This window comes from Centruroides vittatus, unplaced genomic scaffold (genome assembly GCF_030686945.1).
Source record: "Centruroides vittatus isolate TY-2023 unplaced genomic scaffold, ASM3068694v2 contig_18, whole genome shotgun sequence".
Taxonomy (NCBI): Eukaryota; Metazoa; Arthropoda; class Arachnida; order Scorpiones; family Buthidae; genus Centruroides; species Centruroides vittatus.
This window is the reverse complement of record NW_027121101.1, coordinates 7,433,960-7,455,016: the sequence shown is the minus strand read 5'-3', so window position 1 is coordinate 7,455,016 and position 21,057 is coordinate 7,433,960. Positions and strand designations below refer to the sequence as shown.

The window sequence follows — 21,057 nt, the reverse complement described above, 5'->3', positions numbered from 1 at the left end:
TGTTTTTTTTTATGTATCTTACTTTTTTATTTTTATTTTAGGCTCAGAATAAACAGGAAAATTTCTCGATGTTCCCTTTTGTCTGAAAAAGGGCGTCACAGAATACCAAATCTAAGTATTCCATACAGAGCTTTCATTAAAACTAGATACAAACAATTTCCGCAAAGATTTTCAAATATTTTAGATTATTTTAAAGAAAAAAATTTTATCAATTGTAAAAACGATGATAAATTAGATTTTATTATTTATCAAAGACGTTCACTCATGCCAGTTTTACAATTAGGAGTTTTTAATAATGAAAATCAGTTGGATATAAATCTTAAAAAAGGAAAAGTTCCCATTTGTTACATGGATGATGTTGAGATGGATGTAACCAAAAATACATTCCACTTGTCACCATCTTTTCAAGGTATTAAAATAAGTAGGATTTAAAAATATTTTTTCACAAATAAAATATTACAATAGAATAAGATTATATTAAAAATTCTCATGATTTATCTTTTGTTTTAATTTAAAAATTCCTTAATGGCCTATATTTTAATTTTTTTTTTTTTTTTTTTTTTTTTTTTTTTTTTTAATATTGATGTGTACAAAATTTGAAATTAAATATATGAAACCTGACAATATTTATAATTTGAATATTTTTAGTATCATTATAAGTAAACTTATTTATTATTCTTTTTTTTTTTTTATTAAAAATGATTAAACTCTAATATTTTATACAAAAATGTGATATTTTGTTAAAAAGTTCTTAGATTAATGTATGCAATTAGCTCTACTTTAGTCAAAAAAGATCATTTTAGTTTAAAAAAATAATAAAAACATTGAGGACATTACATAATTACTAAACTGGTTCTAGGTAACTAAACTAAAATAACCTGGTACTAGATAGATCAGCCAATTAAATATAAATCTAACCATTGAAAATTGTTTTCTAATAGCAGTTACTTTTTATTTATGAATTAGGTAATGTTAACAGCAATTTAAAGAATTTTAGTGGTACATGGCCACGAAGCAAAGTAAAGGGAAACCTTTCTCTGCCCTCTCTTTGGGTGTCCGAAAACTCAAATCGAGAGAGGGAAATCAAATCAGAAGAAAGGTGCATTCCAAGGAGTCCAAAAACAATTGGAGCAGGATTGGGTACAGTACTTGAAATGCAGAAAGAACATGATAAAATGTCTCGGCATAGTCCAACTCAGAAGGACGAGTTTTGGGAAGCATTATGGTCACATTATGATTGTCTGATGGATGATGGTCTCATTGCATCATGTCGTGTATGTATATTATTTACCTGTTCTGATCATAAAGTTTTAAATCAAATTTTTAACTATTGTACTCTTAAATTTAAAATGTCTTCATTGGTAATTCTAGCATTTTTTTTTCATTTTAAAATGTTACGTCTACCATTTAAAGTTAAGTTTTACTTGAAGTGTAAATGTAAATATACTTCACTTTAATTTACAACTTATATTTGTTAATTACTATCTTATTATTATGTATTGAGTTTTTTAATAATCAAGTTGTTATTTAATTAATTGAAATAATAATAATTTTTTTTTCTTTTGGCAAATTGTTTAATCAACTTTTCTTCTTATAATAAATAATTTATTAAGGGAATCAGTATAATGCTTGTTCTTAATAAATTATTAATGCATATAATTTACATAATAAATATGAGATTAAATTTTTTTTAAATTGATCAACTAAGTAGAATGAACTTTTTCTTTTACTGTATTAATATTTTAATTTTATAGTTTAATTAATATATTTTTTGTCAAATTTTAAAACAATTGTGTTTTAATATCAATGTAAATTCAAATTTATGAACTCTCATAACTTGAAAAGTTCTGAAGATGAAGTGCTCGAAAACATGAGTTTTAACAAATTCAGTTATTTATTTTTTTTAAATGATAGTCATATGTCTTTTATTATTTGTTTTTGAGGAATATTAAAGGATGATTGTTTAGTTTTACATTACATAAAATGTTTGAAAAATATTTTTTACAAAAGTAATTAATTGCATGATTTGTATCATTGCATTTTTAACATCAGGGCTTGAAATGAAGCTATTTTTACTAAAATAGTTGTTTAAAAAATTTTTTATACTAAATTTTATTTGTTTATTTGAATTTTATTAAGCTGAAAAGGATTTGCTTTAGGACTAAATATGTATAATTATATGACAGTTTTATATTTTTTTAAATATTTCTTTCTATAAGGATTGGAATATCATCTAAAGATCAATCTTATGTGCAGCTAGTAATCTAGATTGGAAATATGACTTAAAGAAAAGTTTACTCATACATGGACTTTTTTTTTAATTTTCTATAAGGTAGCATAATTGTTCATTAATTTTGATGTATATTATGATTGTTCATTTCAGAATTTTGGAAAGATAATATGTGCTTTTTCTTCAAGAACCTTCAAATCTTTTTAGAATCTAATTGTTATGTTGTTATTTTTAATTTTTGTTTAGAAACATTTTTGTTTTTCAAATAATTTTGTTAGAAGTATGCAAAACTGCTGAAACCAGATATACTTTTGTTCCTGGTTTCTGATTATTAGATACATAAAAAAGAGCTATTTTTTGGTATCATTTTTAGAAATTTCTTACCTAGTATCCTTATTTGTTGTTTGATACAACAGATATAGAAAGTATAGTATTCACAAAAAATTTATTCATATTATAAAAGTTTTTTATTAACATTACTTTGACTTGTGGATTTTTAAAAGGAAAGACATTCCCATAGCCAGGAATAAACAATTGGAGGGCAAGATCAATAAATGAGGTACAAGCTGAAAATGTTTGTATAGGCCTTTAAATAGGCTTAATATTAACTGGTAGGACTGCCTACATGAACACTTTTACCATATTAATTTTTCCTCTTTTCTAAGATTGGTATGAGTAATTTATTATTAACTTAATTTGTTAAAAATAGTTTACATTATCTGATAATGCAAGATATAAGGATTGGACACAATACAAAATTAAGACATAACACAACACAAAGAGAACAAGAGTTTGATGGATGACTGGTAGCTTTTTCTTTTCCAGCCAGCACTATTAGCTACAGTCCACATCTAAAAAAATAACATGGACCTAAGTTAAAGCAATGAAAACAAAAGCATATTATATATTACATGTAGGCACTGGAGGCTAACATATTTTTGAGAGCCCCTCATAGCTCTCCATAGCTACAACACTGATTAAAGATAATTCAAGATCTTATATTGTGTATTCAAATAATTTGTAAGTTAAGTGTATATGCTAAAACTCTCTGCAGAAATTTCAATAGCACTTTGATAATTTTGAATAATTGCACACAGGCATGAGACAGCAACATATTCTTTCTAGAATGGTTTTGATTGCATTTATCAAAAAAGTGTACATAAATAATGTTCCATTATAAAAATGGAAGGATTAAATGAATTCAAAGAAATGTAATTGGCTGGTTTTATACTGAAAAATGAGAAATCTTATACAGTTAAACATTTCTATGCAAAGAGAATTCCATGGCATACAGTGTACAGCAACATTTCAAAGGTAGTTCAAGGGAAACAGAAGAAAGAAGAATAGGAAATGGTCAAAAGAGGAGGAAAATGACTGAAAGAACTGAAAGGAAGAACAATAAATTGGAGAGGAAGCCTTGGGAAAAGTTGGATAAACACTTAAAGATGGGAAGAAAGTTCAAATTTCACATGGACATATTCACTGGATTCAGAAGGAATGGCAAGTAATTCTCAAGAAGCAAAAGTCTGCTCCATAATACACAGCAAAGCAACTTGTCAAAAAAACCTTTCTGTAGAAGCTGCATTATGGAGTCTCAAAACTGTCAATCTTGATGTAGTTATGGATGACAAGTCATATTTCACATCTGATGGAAATGAATGGACTGATGATCACTTTTTCAACAAAGAAGGGCTAGATGTGGATCCTGAAGTCAACTGCAAATGACACTTTAAGTGTTCACTAAAGATTCTGGTTTGGCTGGCAGTCAGTCCAAGAGGATGTTCATAGCCCTTCATTGCCCCTTCACAGTTCTCTATCACCAAAGAAGTGTATAGCAATGAATGCATTCAGAAAAGACCAGTACCCTTTCTAAAGAAATACAGGATATGTCTTCTAGCAAACGGCCACTGCACATTGTGCTCAAGACATATTTGCCAAAATGGACCATTATGGAATTTGTACATCGTCTGTGAAGCCAATATTTCAAACATTTCACAACAGACTGACTGAGATTTTAGTATCAACTGAAGAAAAAAGTTTGTGAAAAGGGTTGGTTGGGAAGCAGGATCAAGACCAAACTTTGCCACTTTAAAACTGACCACTTTCAAAGGTTAATGGAATGGGTTAAGACTAAAGTTCAAATTGCAGCTGATTGTGGTTCTGATCATGTCATCTGAATGTTAAGCAACCTATTTGTACCCAAAAAAAACCTTATATTAAAATAAATTTAATTTTAAACAACTTTGAAATTTGTGCAGGTTTTAGGATAAGCACCCTTAGTAATAGTCATAATTCATTATGTACTTATTTCGTTACTGTTTATCTGTAAGTTTCAATTGCACTTTTAACTTTTTAACAAAATTTTAATGTTTACTTTTTATTCCATCCTTAGATGCTATATTATATGAATTGTCATTGTTTATACAATGACAATTCATATAATATAGCATCTCTAACATAACTGTATGAATGACAGTGTGAATAAACTTGTAAATGTGAGCAATTAAATTAGGTTGTTAGGAACAAGATTCTGTGACATTTATATGTGCTTTTTTACATGCATTAGTTAAATTATGTCCCAAGAACTAAGTTCATATTATAAGTATAATTGTTAAACTATTTAAACTTTCTTTATATTAGTTTATTTGAATTAATAAACAGCATTTCAAATCTTTTTATTTGAATTATTTAAAATTCTCCTTTTTATTAAGTATTTTTTTCTTTTTTGAGGATGCTAGAAATAGCCATAAATATTAGTTTCTCTGTGGATATTATTATTATTTAAAGAGAGCAGTTATATTGATGGCTTATTCACTGTTAAATCTTATTGTTTCCACTCTGATTAAACTGTAAAACATTTGGAAATAAGATTGTCTAATTTTTATTATTTTACAGCTAGCTATATATCTTTTTAGCAATCCAGTGATTTAATATCTAATTTTTTTTCATAGACACCAATGAGTTTAAAATTTGTAAGAAATACAAGATGTTTCAAAAATGACTACAGATTTTGCAAAACAATAATAAGAATTTTTATTAAAAAATATTTCAAAGATGGAAAAAATATATTTAAATAAAATAATATAGAATATGAGCCTGATTTAATTAGTTTCTACATGATCATCACAAATATTTTTATAGATTTCATAGCAACCTTTGAGCTCTGCAGAGCTAAAAACAAGCTTTGAGCAAACCAGTAATCTCTGCAGAGCTCAAAGCAAGAGCTGTGCAGAGATTAGTGTGTTTTTTATGGAACACACATTCTAGCATTTTAGATGTTATTTTAGTCATACAATTTTGAAGATCTATAGAAAAATTAAGAGATCTAGCTGAATTCCTCAGAATAGTAATGACTTTCCAGGCAAAATAAATCCAAAAGTGCTAAATTAGATAAATGTGCTGCCTTTGATTGAGGTCCTCCATGCTCATTCCAATCATTGGGAAAGCAGGTATTGTGATAATTTTGAAGTGTTGTTGCATAATGGGATGGTCGTGTTGAAGATTATCATGTTAAGAATACTGTCCTAAAGAAGCTGAGGTTTGAGGAATTGTTTGAGCATGTCATTGTGCACAGTTTCTTTAATTGTAGCCTCCAAAAAATATCCATAAACCTTTTTACTGGTACTTAGTCAAAACCATGATGCCAATCATAAACATTTTAAAAAGTTTTTATTTATCTAATTTCAACATAATAGTCACTTTTGAAACATCTTGTACAGCAAATTTAGAAAGTTCTTTTATGCTCTCTGATTTGAATATTTATTATTATTTTTTAATTGGATAATTAGATAGAAATAATTTTATAAAAATATATATTAAGTAATAATTTAAATTTAGTTTTATAAACATTTTTATTAAATTTTGATTTTTAGGAAGCTAGTGGTGAATTGTCTTTAGATGGTGAAGTTGTGTCACCAGATTATACATGGTCTTTTACTGAATTTATACAACAATTTAATCAGTTGCATGACTGGCTTCATAAACTTCAATCTACTGTAGTAGTTAATACCGAAGAAGATGATAAGACTGTAGTAAAAGTAAATATTTCAAATTATACTATATTTTTTATTTTAAGTGTTTTTTATTATAAGGGTGAATAAAAAATTATATGCAATGCAGTACAAGTTTTTTTTTCTACAGACTGTGCCATTATTAGTCATGCATAGGTGCAATGGCGGCCTTAACCATTGTGAGGCCCTTGTCCTCTGAGCAAAGTATGTATTTTTGACGATTGATGAGAAATGCAAAAGTTATAAATAAATAAATTTAGAGTTTTAAAATATTATATTAGAAGATTTATAAAAGTTAACAAACAGAAAGATGACAAATTATTAATTATGATAAACTAAGGTACATAAATGCCTTAAAGACACGCAGGGATTTAAAAATGATGTTTGCGGCTTTTCCTAAGACTAAAATCTTTAATTAAAGCACAATAATCTAACGAATGAGCTACGTCATTTTCAATTGAAAGAATAGCAAGAGCTGAAAGCCAATCTCGTGTCATCAAATTCCTCAAATATGTTTTAATAATTTTTAACCTCAAACCTCCTTTCTGCAGATGTAACTGTCACAGGTGTGGTGGCAATAATTCTCAGGACTACTTCGATAGTGGAGTACACTTTAGTTAAATTTTTTCTATTATATATTTCAGCACAGAGATAATGTCGTAGTTTCCTTCATATACACAGATAAACATATTCAGTTCTTCATATAATTCATGTCCATCAATATCAGATGTTTCTCCTACTGTTAGAGATATTTGCAAGTCATTGCATTGCTTCAAAAGTTCACAATCATTAATTTCCTTTAATCTTTTTGTTATACATGAAACCATATATGCTCTCGTGATGTTTAAGTGCCTCAAATCTAGGTTGGCAGCTTGCTCACACGTTGTCGACAATGACATAAAAATAGTTTATTTTGAAAATCGCTTCCACAGGCAATTCAAGAGCTTCATTTTCCCCGTCATAATCAAAATTTGTTCTTTTACATCTTCTTCTCATGACTTTGAACTTTTTGTCAATATCATTTTCCTCAGCTATTTCTCTCGCTGTTACCAAGGATGATTGGAAATCATTTTTCCGATAATTATCAAGCCAACGTGTAAGTGCATCTAGGTGTTGTATAGCCGCATCTAGGTACATTTTTTCACTCTGCCACATTTTACTTATAACATTTATGTTTGTAAGAATGTCATACCATATGACAAGAGCAACTACAAATTCTTAGGTAGTTATTTCCTTTTCTATAGAATGGCATTCATTAACCAACTGACAATCTGTTGTATTTTTTGCTAAATCCTTCAAAGCATCACATATATTGCTTAGTTGGTATTTACAGCCTTCACCAATTCTACCCTGCATTCCCATCTAGTTTCGGAAAGTGGTTTTAATGATAAGGATTTTACATGTGTTTTAAAAATAGCCCACCTCTGACTCAAGCCAGCAAACAGAGTGTACAGCCTTTGTAGCAAACCAAAAAAATATTTTACTTGAACACAAGATGATGCTGCATCTCCTAGGATGAGATTCCAGCTGTTACTCCCATAAGGTAAAAAATAAGCAAGTGAATTAATTTCAAGTATACTTGTTTTAGGTGAAGTTGCAACATTGGATCAAATTGGGCTATTAACTTTACTAAATCTGTAATGTTGCCACTAGTCTCACTTGAATCTGAGTCAGATATTAATTTCTCTTTACAACTTCTAAAGGCCAAATTGTGAGATGCTAAAAAATTTACAATTGCAAGTAGTCTTTCTAAAATCTAAAATATCTCTCCAACACTACACTGCCTTTCTTGTTCAATTTGAGTCTGGGCTAAAGAGTCAATAATGGTACAGCTTTTTAACCCGTTCTTTAAATTTAACCATTTCAACATACAATCTTTGTGCAGTTGGCTAGATTCATGAGACTAGATAATCACCCAAGTGTTTCCAATCACACACTCCTTCACTGGATCCAATTCTTGTATTTTCTAGTCCAAACATTTGACACAGAAAGCAGTAAACGGCATCCTTTGTTTGCAAATAAATCATCCAGCGCCTATCAAGTTTTTCACCATTAGCTAATACAGTAGAGCATCGATAAGTGGAACGTCGGTAAGTGGAATGGCCAGAAAGTGGAACGATTTTCAGTCGGACTGTGTCGTGCTGAATCGAATGTTTTTGATACTAAATTTACTTCTAAAGTATAATTTTCATGTTTTTTATATTCTTTAATATATTTATTTTGTTTGTACAAAATGCAGAAATAATTTTTAACGATACGATAGCCTCGATGATTATTATAAAAATTTTCGTTAGGCTTATAATCGACGAAAATTCAACACAAAGCGACACGCAACGGAGAAAAACTTGAACATCGGACAGGTTAATGTATTTTTTCGTACAAAGTCGGAAACTGGAACAAATCATTAACTGGAAGGACCCCAGTCCCCAATTGGTTCCACTTATCGACACTCTACTGTATTTTACTGTAATGATATTCGCTAAATTGCCGTCCATTATTATTTACGGGGAAAAAAATAAAATTTAATTCAGATTGGACCTTTTCCTTTTAATACAATCTCAGTTCAGTCTACATCATAATTGTTAATGGCCACAAACCTGGATCATTTTGAGGATTCAGATTTTCAATTCTGCTAGTCATGGATGTAGACACAGACTCAGGTATGTATTCTTGGCTGGATAATGTTGACGGTGGCAGCAGCGGTGTAAGAGACAATGATGGTGTTAACTCATTATCCTTTGCTATTGTTACTAGGTGGCAGCGGCACCCATGACGACATTGAAGGAATAATTTCAGCTGGGTTAGGGTTACAGTGCAAATAATGTGTCACTTTCAGTTAATGAAGGGTTTTTAGAGGTTTCTTGACCATCACTTTTTATATATTTATATAAAGAGCCACGTAGATTTTCTTCTACCCACTTTCTTTTGATAGCTCGTTTTCCTTTTTAACTACCTGACTCAAATTTTCTGCTGGCATCACGATCACGCAAACTCATTTCATAAATCTTGTTTTCACATAAAACTAATTCAGAAATAATTTACAAGCAGTTTTACAGTTTTTTAACAATTCACTCTTTATAATAAGTACTGTTAATAATGTAAAATTCACTAAAACTTAATATCATTTAATGTTTGTTTACCAGCTATCTAGAACAGCCTGATGATGGCTATTATAATTTTAAAAAACATTCAATCCTTGAATGTTTTTTAAAATTATAACAGAATGTATAGAAGTGAACAAATTTAAAAACCAAGCAATGCATTATGATAGGCTATATTAGTAATATAAGAACTTACAAATTAAATAGGATGCATGGGATGTGTTCTTATACTACTAATAAGAACAATCATAATCCATGTTTTGTTTTTAAATTTGTTTGCTTCCTATACATTTGATGTTCGAATTCCATTATAATCTTTAAAAAACATTTGATTTTCTAGAACAGTCTAATGGCCATTGAAGGCTGCTTAAAGTGTTAGCTGGTTTATTAAAATGTTGCTTTGCTGATTTAAGTAAGGTTGTATTTGTTTTGTATTTAAGGATTGAATCTGTTTAGATATATATTGTATCAAAAAAAGAGCAGTGGGTGTAATTTAGTCTTTCTGAGAGTATATGAGGAGTCAAATTCATTTGAAAAGGCTTTTAATGCAATATGAAGATATTTTGTCTCAGTAGTGTGTCTACTTGTGGACTGTTATAGAAAAAGGCAAAGATAAATAGAAGTGTTAACAATGATTTTCCATAGACTAAAAACTGAAGAAAACAATAAATGTGTGGCTTTTCTCTTGACTAAAAAACATTTTTCTAAGGAATAAGATTGCTGGGGCAAGAATGGTGCAACTGCTATGAAAAGTAGAGGTAGTAATGTAAAATAAATTCTTATAAGATTATTCTTGTTGAATAAATTTTATAATTATTGCATATAATTATTGATTCACTCTTTGAATTAATTTATATGATTAATGACTGAAATATATTTCATATATTAGTGTGACTATTACAAAATCATTATTGTTCTGAGATTAAATTTATAAATAAAATTCCAAACCACATATAATAAATTGATCGATTTGATTATTCTTTTTATGAATAGAAATTGAAAAATTCCTATTTTTAAAAAATTTAAAAAGTTTCAGATAAAATTAGGATCTTAATGAAAATTACAAGAAACAATAAAACTTAAAATTTCATTCCGTAAATTATTTATAATAAGTTAATGAACGAAACTTACAATAAAAATTTTTTTGGGCATAACTTTAAATCTTAAGATCCCACAAACATTTTTTAATGAAAGTTTTTAACTGCTGTCAATGATTTTTAGAATTCATGAACAATTTTATATACTAGCAGTGATACCTGGCATTATTTATAGAAATTTAATATTGCACTCTTGACAGTGTAGAAAACTTTAAAAAGAGAATTCTTATTTCTAAAGGTAAAAATATTATTATTGAGTAGATTGATATACAATGTTTTTTGTTTTTGTCTAAGGCAATAATATAATTTCATCAAACGTTGCTTGTTATTCCAAAGGGAATAATGACTGATGAATTTAGAACTACTTGAAAACTTTATATCTGTGGAGATATGTGCTCAAGCTGGAGCTAAAATCAACATGTGAATCATTTACAGACAGGATGGGCAACCCGTGGCCCACATTAATATTTTTTGCGGCCCGCATTTCATAAAATATGTATAAATATATCAATTTCCCAACTTAAGGAAGTATGCAGCAAACATTCAAATGTTATTTTCTACAACTTATGTATGTGAATAGTTTTTCCTGCAATGAATTTAGTAAAAATTAAAACAAGAAACTGGCTAACAGACTCACATCAAAACTAATTTAAAACTAGCAGTGACTAATATTTAACCAAATATTTCCAATATATTACATGTATACATCAGTTTCAGAAGCTAAATTAAGTATACCTATTCTAATTTATAATTATATATGAATAAATAAATGTGATTTACTGGCATTTTTTTCCCCTCTTTTATCTTGTATGCAGCCTGCATCAGTTCAAAAGTTTTGAAATGCAGCCCTTACATAAAAAAAAGGTTGCCCATCCCTGATTTACAGAATTATTTATCTACAGGCCATTTAACCATTTACATGCAAGATGTGTTTTGAGCTCTTTTGCTCCCCTTCAGTTGCCTTTAAATTACAAATTGATTTGACACTGTTTTACAAAAAAAATTTGTCATAAAAATTGCAAAACACATTTACCTTGTTAAACTCCAATAGATATTTCTTAAAATTATTTCTAGTTTAACTTTTAGTATTTAATGTAACAAAAGGATTTTGAATTTGTTTTCCTGTTATACTCTCATATCAAACTGAGGTTTACTACATGGGATATAAATCAAATTACTAAAGTATCTTTGAAAATATTTGTTTAATAACTCATCAAAAAAAGGTTTTTCATTTTGCAAAAAAATAGTTAAGAAATAAATTTTAAAATTTATAAAATGTTGCTTAACATAGTCTATCAAGATTTACTACATGAAATATATCAAAATATTAAAATATCTTATAAGAATTTCCAGAAAACATGATTTAATTAACTCACCAAAGGATTTTCCTTTTTGTAAAAATAAAAAATTTAGAAGATGTAATGTTACCTATTTCATCTTTAACAACAGCTTTTTGTCATAATATGATTGCATGACTTGTTCAATCTTTTATTGGCATTCTAGTTCCACAGCAAATCTTTTTAGAATTTTTACAGATATTACATAGTTTAAGACTAATTATCTTTTTCTATAATAACTGTACTTATTTAAGATGATGTCTTTAATGATTCTTTCCAGTTTTCATCTATATTTACACTATTATTTTATTGGGATTAGAGTTATAAACATATTCTATCACTTTCTTCTTAATTTGTAAACCAAGTGATTTTGGTACAGATCTATTCCAAATGTCAACTGTCCAGAACTGCAGCAAACCAAGTAACCTCTGTAGTATTGACACATTTTTTATTATTTTCTCTCTAATATAAATACATTTTGAATTACTTTGACTCAGTTGTTCCTCTTCAGTATTACATAAGAATGTGTTTGTTATGAGTAATTAAGTAATGTTTGAATGAGTTCACATTAACCTGTTAGTGAGATACATCTGATGACTACAGTATAGTTATACATGTAACTGACTTATCTAACAATATAAATTTAGATAAAGGAATGCAAATAGATTTATGCTGGTATGTCATACATAGTACACCACAGAGTTTATCAATGAACTAGTGATAATTTTTCATTTGACTTGATAGTGTTTTACTAGAAAGTTTTTCATACTGAAAGTCATTTATAAGAACAATAGGACATATATTAACATGTATATAGTAATGCAGCCATCACCAGCAGTTAAATGTTAACATTGTTGAAAATGTGGATACAATAGATAGATGTTTGATTATATAAGCACTGTAGTCATTGAAGTATTTCACCAGTAGTTAATTATCAAGGCATTCAAATATCACTTGATAGATGTCAGTTGGAAGTACAGTGGGTGATTGGTTAACAAACATAATCTGTTCAAAGACTTTGTTCGCTATCCCAATTGCTCATTAACTGATTATCAATTTACCATAGGTTTGTATAGGAATTTGATTAATTCATTCTGGAGACCCCAAAAAATAAAAAAATATATACTTTCTTACTATGTTTATTTATATGTAATAATAAAAATACATACATACACAGTCTTGCATTTTTATTAGTTATGTTTTTTTCCGTTTGTGGGGGTTAAAGAATCTATCCAATGTCAATTGCTTTTCTCTCTTCTTCAGGATTTTTCAGAAGCAATTAATAGCATTGTCATTGTAGAGATTCCCAAGCCTATTAACCTCAATCTGGTTTGTATGCCATTCTAAGACTGTTGATCTGACCTCCCCCACTTCTTTAAAAGATCTTTAATTAATAGCAGATATTGGCATTAATCCTCTTTTTTAGAAGAAAACATATCTTGCCGAGTTTCTTGGTGTTCTTCATTCAAGAGTTCTTGGCGTTCTTCTGTCGTCAGATCTGTTTCAGATTCCATCATGAGCTCTTCAATGTTCTTTATTTCTTAGATGTGATTTTTGTTACTCATTTAGCTGATTGAGTCTTCTTGATTATACTGTATCTTTCTTAAATAAGATTGAACTGCAGCCTACTGTAGACCTGTTTGAGCCATACTGCCCAGGAACATCAAACATCTTCTGCCCACTCTCTACCTTTGCTATTATACTCTCACCTTTTCGAAAATAAAAACTGATGCAAAACTTAACAAGTGCCCACCTGACAGTCTTGCAAATAATATAAAAGAATTGTTTCTGTGAGAAAAATAAAAGGTTAGAATTACAAGGGCGTATTTCAAACTTCAAGGAATACTATCTGATCAGTATATATCGGGTTGAGCATCGATGACGTCTCCTGCACTCTGAAAAGTTTTGAATTGTTACCTGAAGACAAGGGAAAATCAATCGGTATTTGCTATTTTCATCACTTCTTTTTATGTTTGTTCAGTAAAATGTTTGTTGTCCAATTGTAAAAATCTTTTGCAAAAGTGTTTGTTATTTGGTTAATGTGTTAACCGATCACCCACTGTATAACTATACTGTAGTCATCAGATTTATCCCACTAATAGATGAATGTGAATTCATTTGAACATTACTTGAGAATGCCATTTTGTTATGATATTTTATTTTAAAAACTTTTCATATTTTTAATTATTATAAAAAGCAAAAAGCTTAATTTCAAGTATAGGAATGAATTTATAAAAAATTGTAAATGCTAATAATGAGTAAAATCATCATTAAGTCCAACCCTACTAGAGATATGACACATGATTTCCCTCTATCTCCCCACTCCTTGACCTTCAACCACCAAAATTTAATAGCATCAAGCTTCCTAATAAACAAACCTCCTTGCAAAATTTCAGAAATTTTTGACAAAAAGTACAGGAGTTAAGCTTTAAAGAGGGTGAACAAAATCATGCCTCCATATACATACACACTCACACTAACATCTATATATACAGAAAAAAAACCCCAAACTTTTTCGCATTTTTGACATTTTAAGGTTCCCTGAGTCCAAAAACATAAAAATCTTGGAGTCATTTTTTGATTGATTGCCATACTTTCCCTCTGTTATATATAACAGAGCCAGGAAAGTAAATAGGGTAATTGGAGTTATATTTAATTTAATATAATATTTAATATGGATTGATAGGCAAATAGGTTTTTTGTAGTGATTTGATTTAATTTGGGGAAATTGGTTGGAATTGTTTGGATGGACTAGGAGAAAGTTAGACTTTTTTCCTATAAAAAATGATGGGGAAAAAATTTCCAATATCTCAATTGTTTCCAGGAACAGAGATGTTTGAATAATGAAATACAGCTATATTTAATTCCTTAATCAGGAAAAGCTATTTGTTGTTTAATCCCACACTAACTCTATCCTAGAAAAGAAGCAATAAATATTTAGCTAAAATTGTGTTCAAAATCTTTATGTAAGTAATATATATTTAATAAAAATTTTTTTTAAATGTTTAACCCTTTCCATTCTCAAGAATTTTTTTAATATAAGTGTCTCTCAACTCAAGAAATATTTTGAATTCAAGCACCCAAATTTGGATTCAGCATGTTTTTGATTGTTATTTGGACTCAATACTATATTTAAAATTACACTTCAGGGAAATTTTTTTTTTTTTATTAGTGACTGGCAACTATTAATATTTTGTGTCATCACCATGCCATTTATCTTATACAGAAGTGCTTCCGTTATCATCAATATTGTTCTCAATAGCTTGTATTTGTCATTTTTCTTGTACTATTACATTATCATTACTATTACTTTCAGTATCATATTTATTTTCATTTTTCTCTACTGAAGTATCACTCAAGTTGTCCCTCATACTATCGCTGTACTCCTCAGACTTAACACCTTGTGATTATTATCTTTTTTCCCCTTCCCATGTTTGAAGAGAATTCTGAAAGGAAAATGTTTTTGCATCTGACAAGAAAGATTGCATTGCCATGATGATGACACTTTGCATGCTATCAAAAGGAGGCTTTTGAGATGCTTTTAATGCATGGGTACAATGCTTACAAAAATGTGTGAGGTTCAAGAAAAAGTATTTTGAGAAGGACAAATGGCCAAAAGATTCCAAAGGTAAAATTTATGGTAAATTTTAACTCCTGTCCACAAATTAAATTAATACTTCTTGTACATGCACTTAAGCTGTACACTGTAGCGTCTACTGTAAACAATGTAATTGATTAGTTTTTATCCACTAAATCTGCTGAACTTTTCTGTGGCAACAATATACAATTGCACAATGAGATATTTTGAAATTATTAATGGCTGAATAATAATTTATTGAAATTATTGTACCAACCATTGCTACTTTCAAATTCAAAAGCACAGTCAACTTTGTTTTTCTTTAGACACAATAGATGACAAGAAATGTAATTCAATAATTTACACTATTACAATTTTGAACAGACAATTTACAGTAATCAGTAATTTAAAAAATTGTGATTCAACACATTCAACATGTGGATTTATTCAAGTACTACAGGTTTATTTTTTCAAATATGATTGCAGTGTGGGTTTATTCAGGCCTGTGGGTCTAATGGAGTGTTATAGTATTATTGATGTTACTATAGCAGTGCCTGTGGAGTTGTGATATACACTATGCTGTTTCAGTAGCAAAAATGAACTCATGACACACGTTCTTGTCTTAGTAGCAGCACCATTGGAATAGAAAAGGTTAGCATTCTCTTCTACAAAGTATGATTGCATGGGATTTGTTGCTTGTAATCATTTAATATTGTTTCCTATCCAATTTACATCAGTTCATATTATTTGAAATCATTTATTATTAACAAATCATTTCAAATAATACTTTTACTAGAAAAATTTCATAATGATTTATATAATCAATAACAGAAATCAATTGCATCAGTTCATAAACAAAATTTACAGAATTTTAGAATTTAAATAAAGACTATTTCAACCACATGACCTAGTGAGCCTACTAACACTAAGTCTGAAAGGTTAGCAATTGGATAGTTTTTAAAATTATGTATTATGAGATTTTTTATGATATATTTTGAGGGCTTTTTATGACTCATTTCATTTCATATTTTATATAGTGAAACATGGATTAGCAGAAACATTAATAATTGAAAAAAAATCAAACATTGGTCTTTTCTTTTATAAACAGGGGATTAATTAGATAACTTATCAGGAATGACAGACCTTTTTGAGTCTGTGTTCATGCATGTCAAAGTTTTAGACTTTGAATAATAATTTTTAAAGAAATGAAATAAATATGCTTTAATTAGAATAAATTAAAATAAACTACTTTGAAAAGATGATGACAATATACTGAACTGATTATAAAATCAAAATAAAAATAATTAAGATAAGCTAAAATTTCACAGTAAAAAATGAACGAAATCTTATGCCAGATAGTTTCTCCCATTATATCACTTTGGACATGGCATGTTTGGGCCTGGTTTGCCTTCTCTGACCTATATCATTCATTTTTGAATTTTAGTTATAATAAGTAACTGAACATATCATCTTTGTTATCTAATTGTAATTTAAAGCATATTTGATTTTTTGAAGAAGTCAGCAATGACTGAACTTTAAGTAATCATTATACAATAAAAATAACGTAATTATTGACTTACTCCTTTTTAGGAACATAACTAAAATTTTGACAAATGAACACTGTTTGTTACAGAATTGAACTTTCTCTTTATCTCTAACAAAAATGACCCTCCATTGCAAATGGCAGGCTGTTATTAACTTGAATTTCTAATGATAGATTTTTCAAATTTGAAATTATTGACAAAAATTATCACTACATTCTAAACATGAGTTTGTGTATATTTGGATAGATGTGTTCCCCATTTTCTACATGTAGTATTTGGATAATAAATTATAATTTATCAATTCTTTATTATCTTTAATCTTTTCTGAAAAATTTTTTTCTAGATCTTACATAGATGGAAAATTTTGTGAAATGATATTAAGCATCACTTCTGACTTTGGTGACAGAAGATATACTAATACAGTAGACCCCCCAATGCCATACAACACGGATTCATATAACATGGAACGTGTCTACTGTGTTATATAAATCCGTGTTGTAAGAGTCACTTAAATACATGAGCCAATTACAGCCCGGCACATGTGTAGTTTAGGGGCTATGGCTGTTTGAAAGGTTTTATTCCATAAAATTAATCGATTCTAGACTAATTTGACTCAACATTTCCAAATCACATATAATTTTTTGGGAATAATCCGTGTAAACTATGCTATAAACAAAAAATTGTAGGATTACTTACTGAGTGTGCACCATTCGATGACACCATTGCTTAAGCTTGTTCTCGTCGCAGAGCGACTCATTGAACAACGGACACGTGTTTCCTGATCAATGAATTTTTTGCAGAAAAACAACTTAACTTTGGAAACATCATTAATAAAAATATAATTTTTATAGCTGTTGAATAATAAATGTTTTTTAGCAGGTCCAGTGCTCGTTTAAACTCAACAGTTTGTACAATATCCACTATTGGTCCAGATTCGACCAATCCTGTCGTGACACGAGTTGGCAATGATGTTTTACCGTGTTATACAAATACAGTCGCAATTTTTTCACCATGTTATACGAATCCATGTTATATGAAGTTAACCCATCCATGTTAACCATGTTACAGGGCTCTACTGTATATTTTTTAATAGCCTAGTTCATAAGTTACACTGTTATCATAATTATTATCTTATATACCTTCTAACAAAATAGCTAATTCATCATCATTTTTATATATTACAAGCTCATTTTGATATGATATTATGAAGTCTGTATTTCAAATTGTATAGAACCTGAACTACAATGTTATAATGATGTATTTTAGCTGTGATGATACCACTTTCATCAAGACACTAACCTTTCAATATACGATATGTATATTTTATAGCTCATATGAATAGAGATGTAAATAAATAAGATCTATATATCAGGACACCAAGCAGTCACTAAAATTTTCCAGTAATTAAAAACACACAAATTTTCTTAGTACATCAGGTACCAGTACTTCTGTCAGTAAACACATCCAAGCCAAATCAATATATCCAATAAAATATTTAGTAATTTACACATCATAATATTTACTACGAGCAGTATATGACCCATACAGAATTAAACTGTTTTCTGTATTACGTTATGACATTCCTTATCACTATACAAATGCACCTGACAAAATATTATGTAAGTTCACCAACACAAGATTAATTTGAAAAATTTGTGGCAGTCTTTGGAGTTAAGCTAAGTGGTGTATAGCAATTATTAGGAGTACTATTCTTTTTGTTTGTTGCTTTGTGGTAAAGTCCATGTTTTTTAGCTGCTGTATAAGTCAATCCCTAGCCCAGCACTCATTATAATTGCATGTATTAAACAAAATTGAACAATATAATTTATGTAAAGTGAAAAATCATAATATTTATTTTTTATAAATTATTATTCAATTGTGTATAAATTGTTATTCAGTCTTATGATAAGATTAAATTAATGATGAAATATTGATATTTGATTGTATATCCTTGATAGATTAGGAATTCATGTTGTTGAAGATTTTTGAAACAGTTGATCAAAAATGAGAACAATTTGCTTTCTTACTTCTGATAAATTATATCTTAATTCTTAGATTGTTTCAATAAAAATTTTAAGATATTAAACAAATGAATTTATGAGGTTATTTTCTGGTTTTTTAAAATAATAATCTATATTAAAATTTATTTCTTTAGTATTAAACTTATTTAAATTAATCTTTATTATAAATTTTAAAACATTGTAAATATATATAAATTATGAAAGGTAAATTTTTATTATATTTATATAACCCCATATTTACCCCATTAATTTTAATGTTTTAAATCTTTTTTTCGTGAAATATATTAATTAAACACTTTTAATTTCGAAGGTTCTATATAGTAAAAATTTAATTGAAACGATAATAACCTTTATATTAAACTGAAGTATTATTGATGATCTTAAAATATTTAGGAAATTAACAAAAAGATTAAATAGTTTTAAGCAATGAATTTTTTGTTTTTAATATCTATATTTATCATTATTTTACATTTTATTGAAATTATTATTATACTATTATTTTTAGTCAACTGTTGAAGAACTTCAGAAAGTAGCCTTCCGATGCAAATTATTTAATGAACAAGCTCAGCATCTTGATAAGCGTTATCCTGATATGAAAGATGAAATTAATCGTAGATTGAATTTATTAAATAATAAATGGGAAGCAGTAGAACAAGCTGTTAATCCCCATAAACCCCAGCAAAATGAAGATGGCATTTCTCAAGGTTAGAAAAATTTATTTCTAGTGTAAAAGAAGTAAGAAAAAATAAAAACATGTTTTCTTTTAAATGAAAAAAATGAAGGATTGTTTTTAAATTCATAGATTTTCAATAAATTTTCAATGCAAGTAATACAATGACTAATTTCCTTTTGCAGATAAAAATCAATCAAATCTTAAATTTATGTTCTTCTTTAAGTAGCTAAATGTTGAATAAAACAGCACGACACAATCACAAACCATTTTTGTTAAAATTTTTCTGTAAACCATTTAAGAAGTTTAATAGAAACATAACTTGTGTTCTGTGTGAAATTGCCCTGATCCAAATCATACTTTTTTACAAAAAAAATTTCAAAATTCAAAAATAAAAAAATTTATTGAATGAACAAGGAAACAAAATAAAATGGATGCCTTTTTTTATTGCAGATATCATCATCATAGAGGGAAAAGAATAAACTACAAAATAAAGATTAGCTTAACAATTAGTTGAAACAATTACAGTAAGAGATAAAATTCTTAAATTTCTGTTTTAAAAAATAACAATAATAATTTTATTATGCACAAGAGTAAATTCAATATATAAATAGAAAAAAGAAATTCAAAGGAATTGTAATTTAATTATCAATTAGACTTCTAATTATAACGAGCAGATTGAAAGATCTTATCAGAAGAATCACGTGTTAAATACTGAAAGTTTCGCTCTAAGATTTCTTTTAATATATTAAAAATTTATAAAAATATTGTGTCCAGTTATATAATTGTGGCAATAATAATAGTTATTTTACAAATTTGATTGTAACATTTAGAACAATGCAAATTATACAATGAATAATTTCCCTCTGTAAATGGATTTTGATGATGATAGTAATAATAATAAACTACAAAATCCTATATCCTTTTTAAAAAACAGTTAATTTGTTGACTGATTTAATTGTATATTAATTACCTAGAGAATATAGCATATTTTTTTATAGTAATTTTATAGCAAATGAGCAATAAAAATTTCATTCTTTGGAAATAATTATTAGTGGAAAGTAATGCATTAATAATTGAAGTTTGTATTAGGTTATATTTAATACAAATTTAAGTTATGGAAATGAATGTTGTTTGTTAGATTATGTAATTATTGCACAAAAACTGATAAAGATGTAAAACTATACAGGAATGCTTATTAACCTAAGAAATTATATATATATATATATTTTATATACACATTATATCCCACATCTTTTCAGCTGTAAGAATCTCATTTTAATTGAATTCTAAATAGCAAACAGATTGGACAGAATACTTTAAATCAAACATAAAAATTATGACAAAACATAAATGTTGATTAATTATTAATTCATCAAAAATAATTTGGGTGGAAGTAATGAAAAAGAAAAATGAAACTATTGTTATGAACTGAAGGGTGGACGAAGGTCAGTTTAGGCTGCGAGAGTT

At 28.1% G+C, this 21,057-nt stretch overlaps 1 protein-coding gene across 1 annotated transcript in view; it reads left to right on the top strand.

Moving 5' to 3' along the window:
- The window catches only part of LOC136969648 (uncharacterized), a 128,638-nt gene that overhangs the window by 33,474 nt on the left and 74,107 nt on the right, over window positions 1–21,057 (top strand). The window contains exons 3-6 of the mRNA XM_067263919.1: window positions 42–409; window positions 967–1,274; window positions 6,103–6,267; window positions 19,423–19,621. Coding sequence (XP_067120020.1) covers window positions 42–409; window positions 967–1,274; window positions 6,103–6,267; window positions 19,423–19,621 — 1,040 coding nt within the window. The remainder of the gene's footprint in view (window positions 1–41; window positions 410–966; window positions 1,275–6,102; window positions 6,268–19,422; window positions 19,622–21,057) is intronic.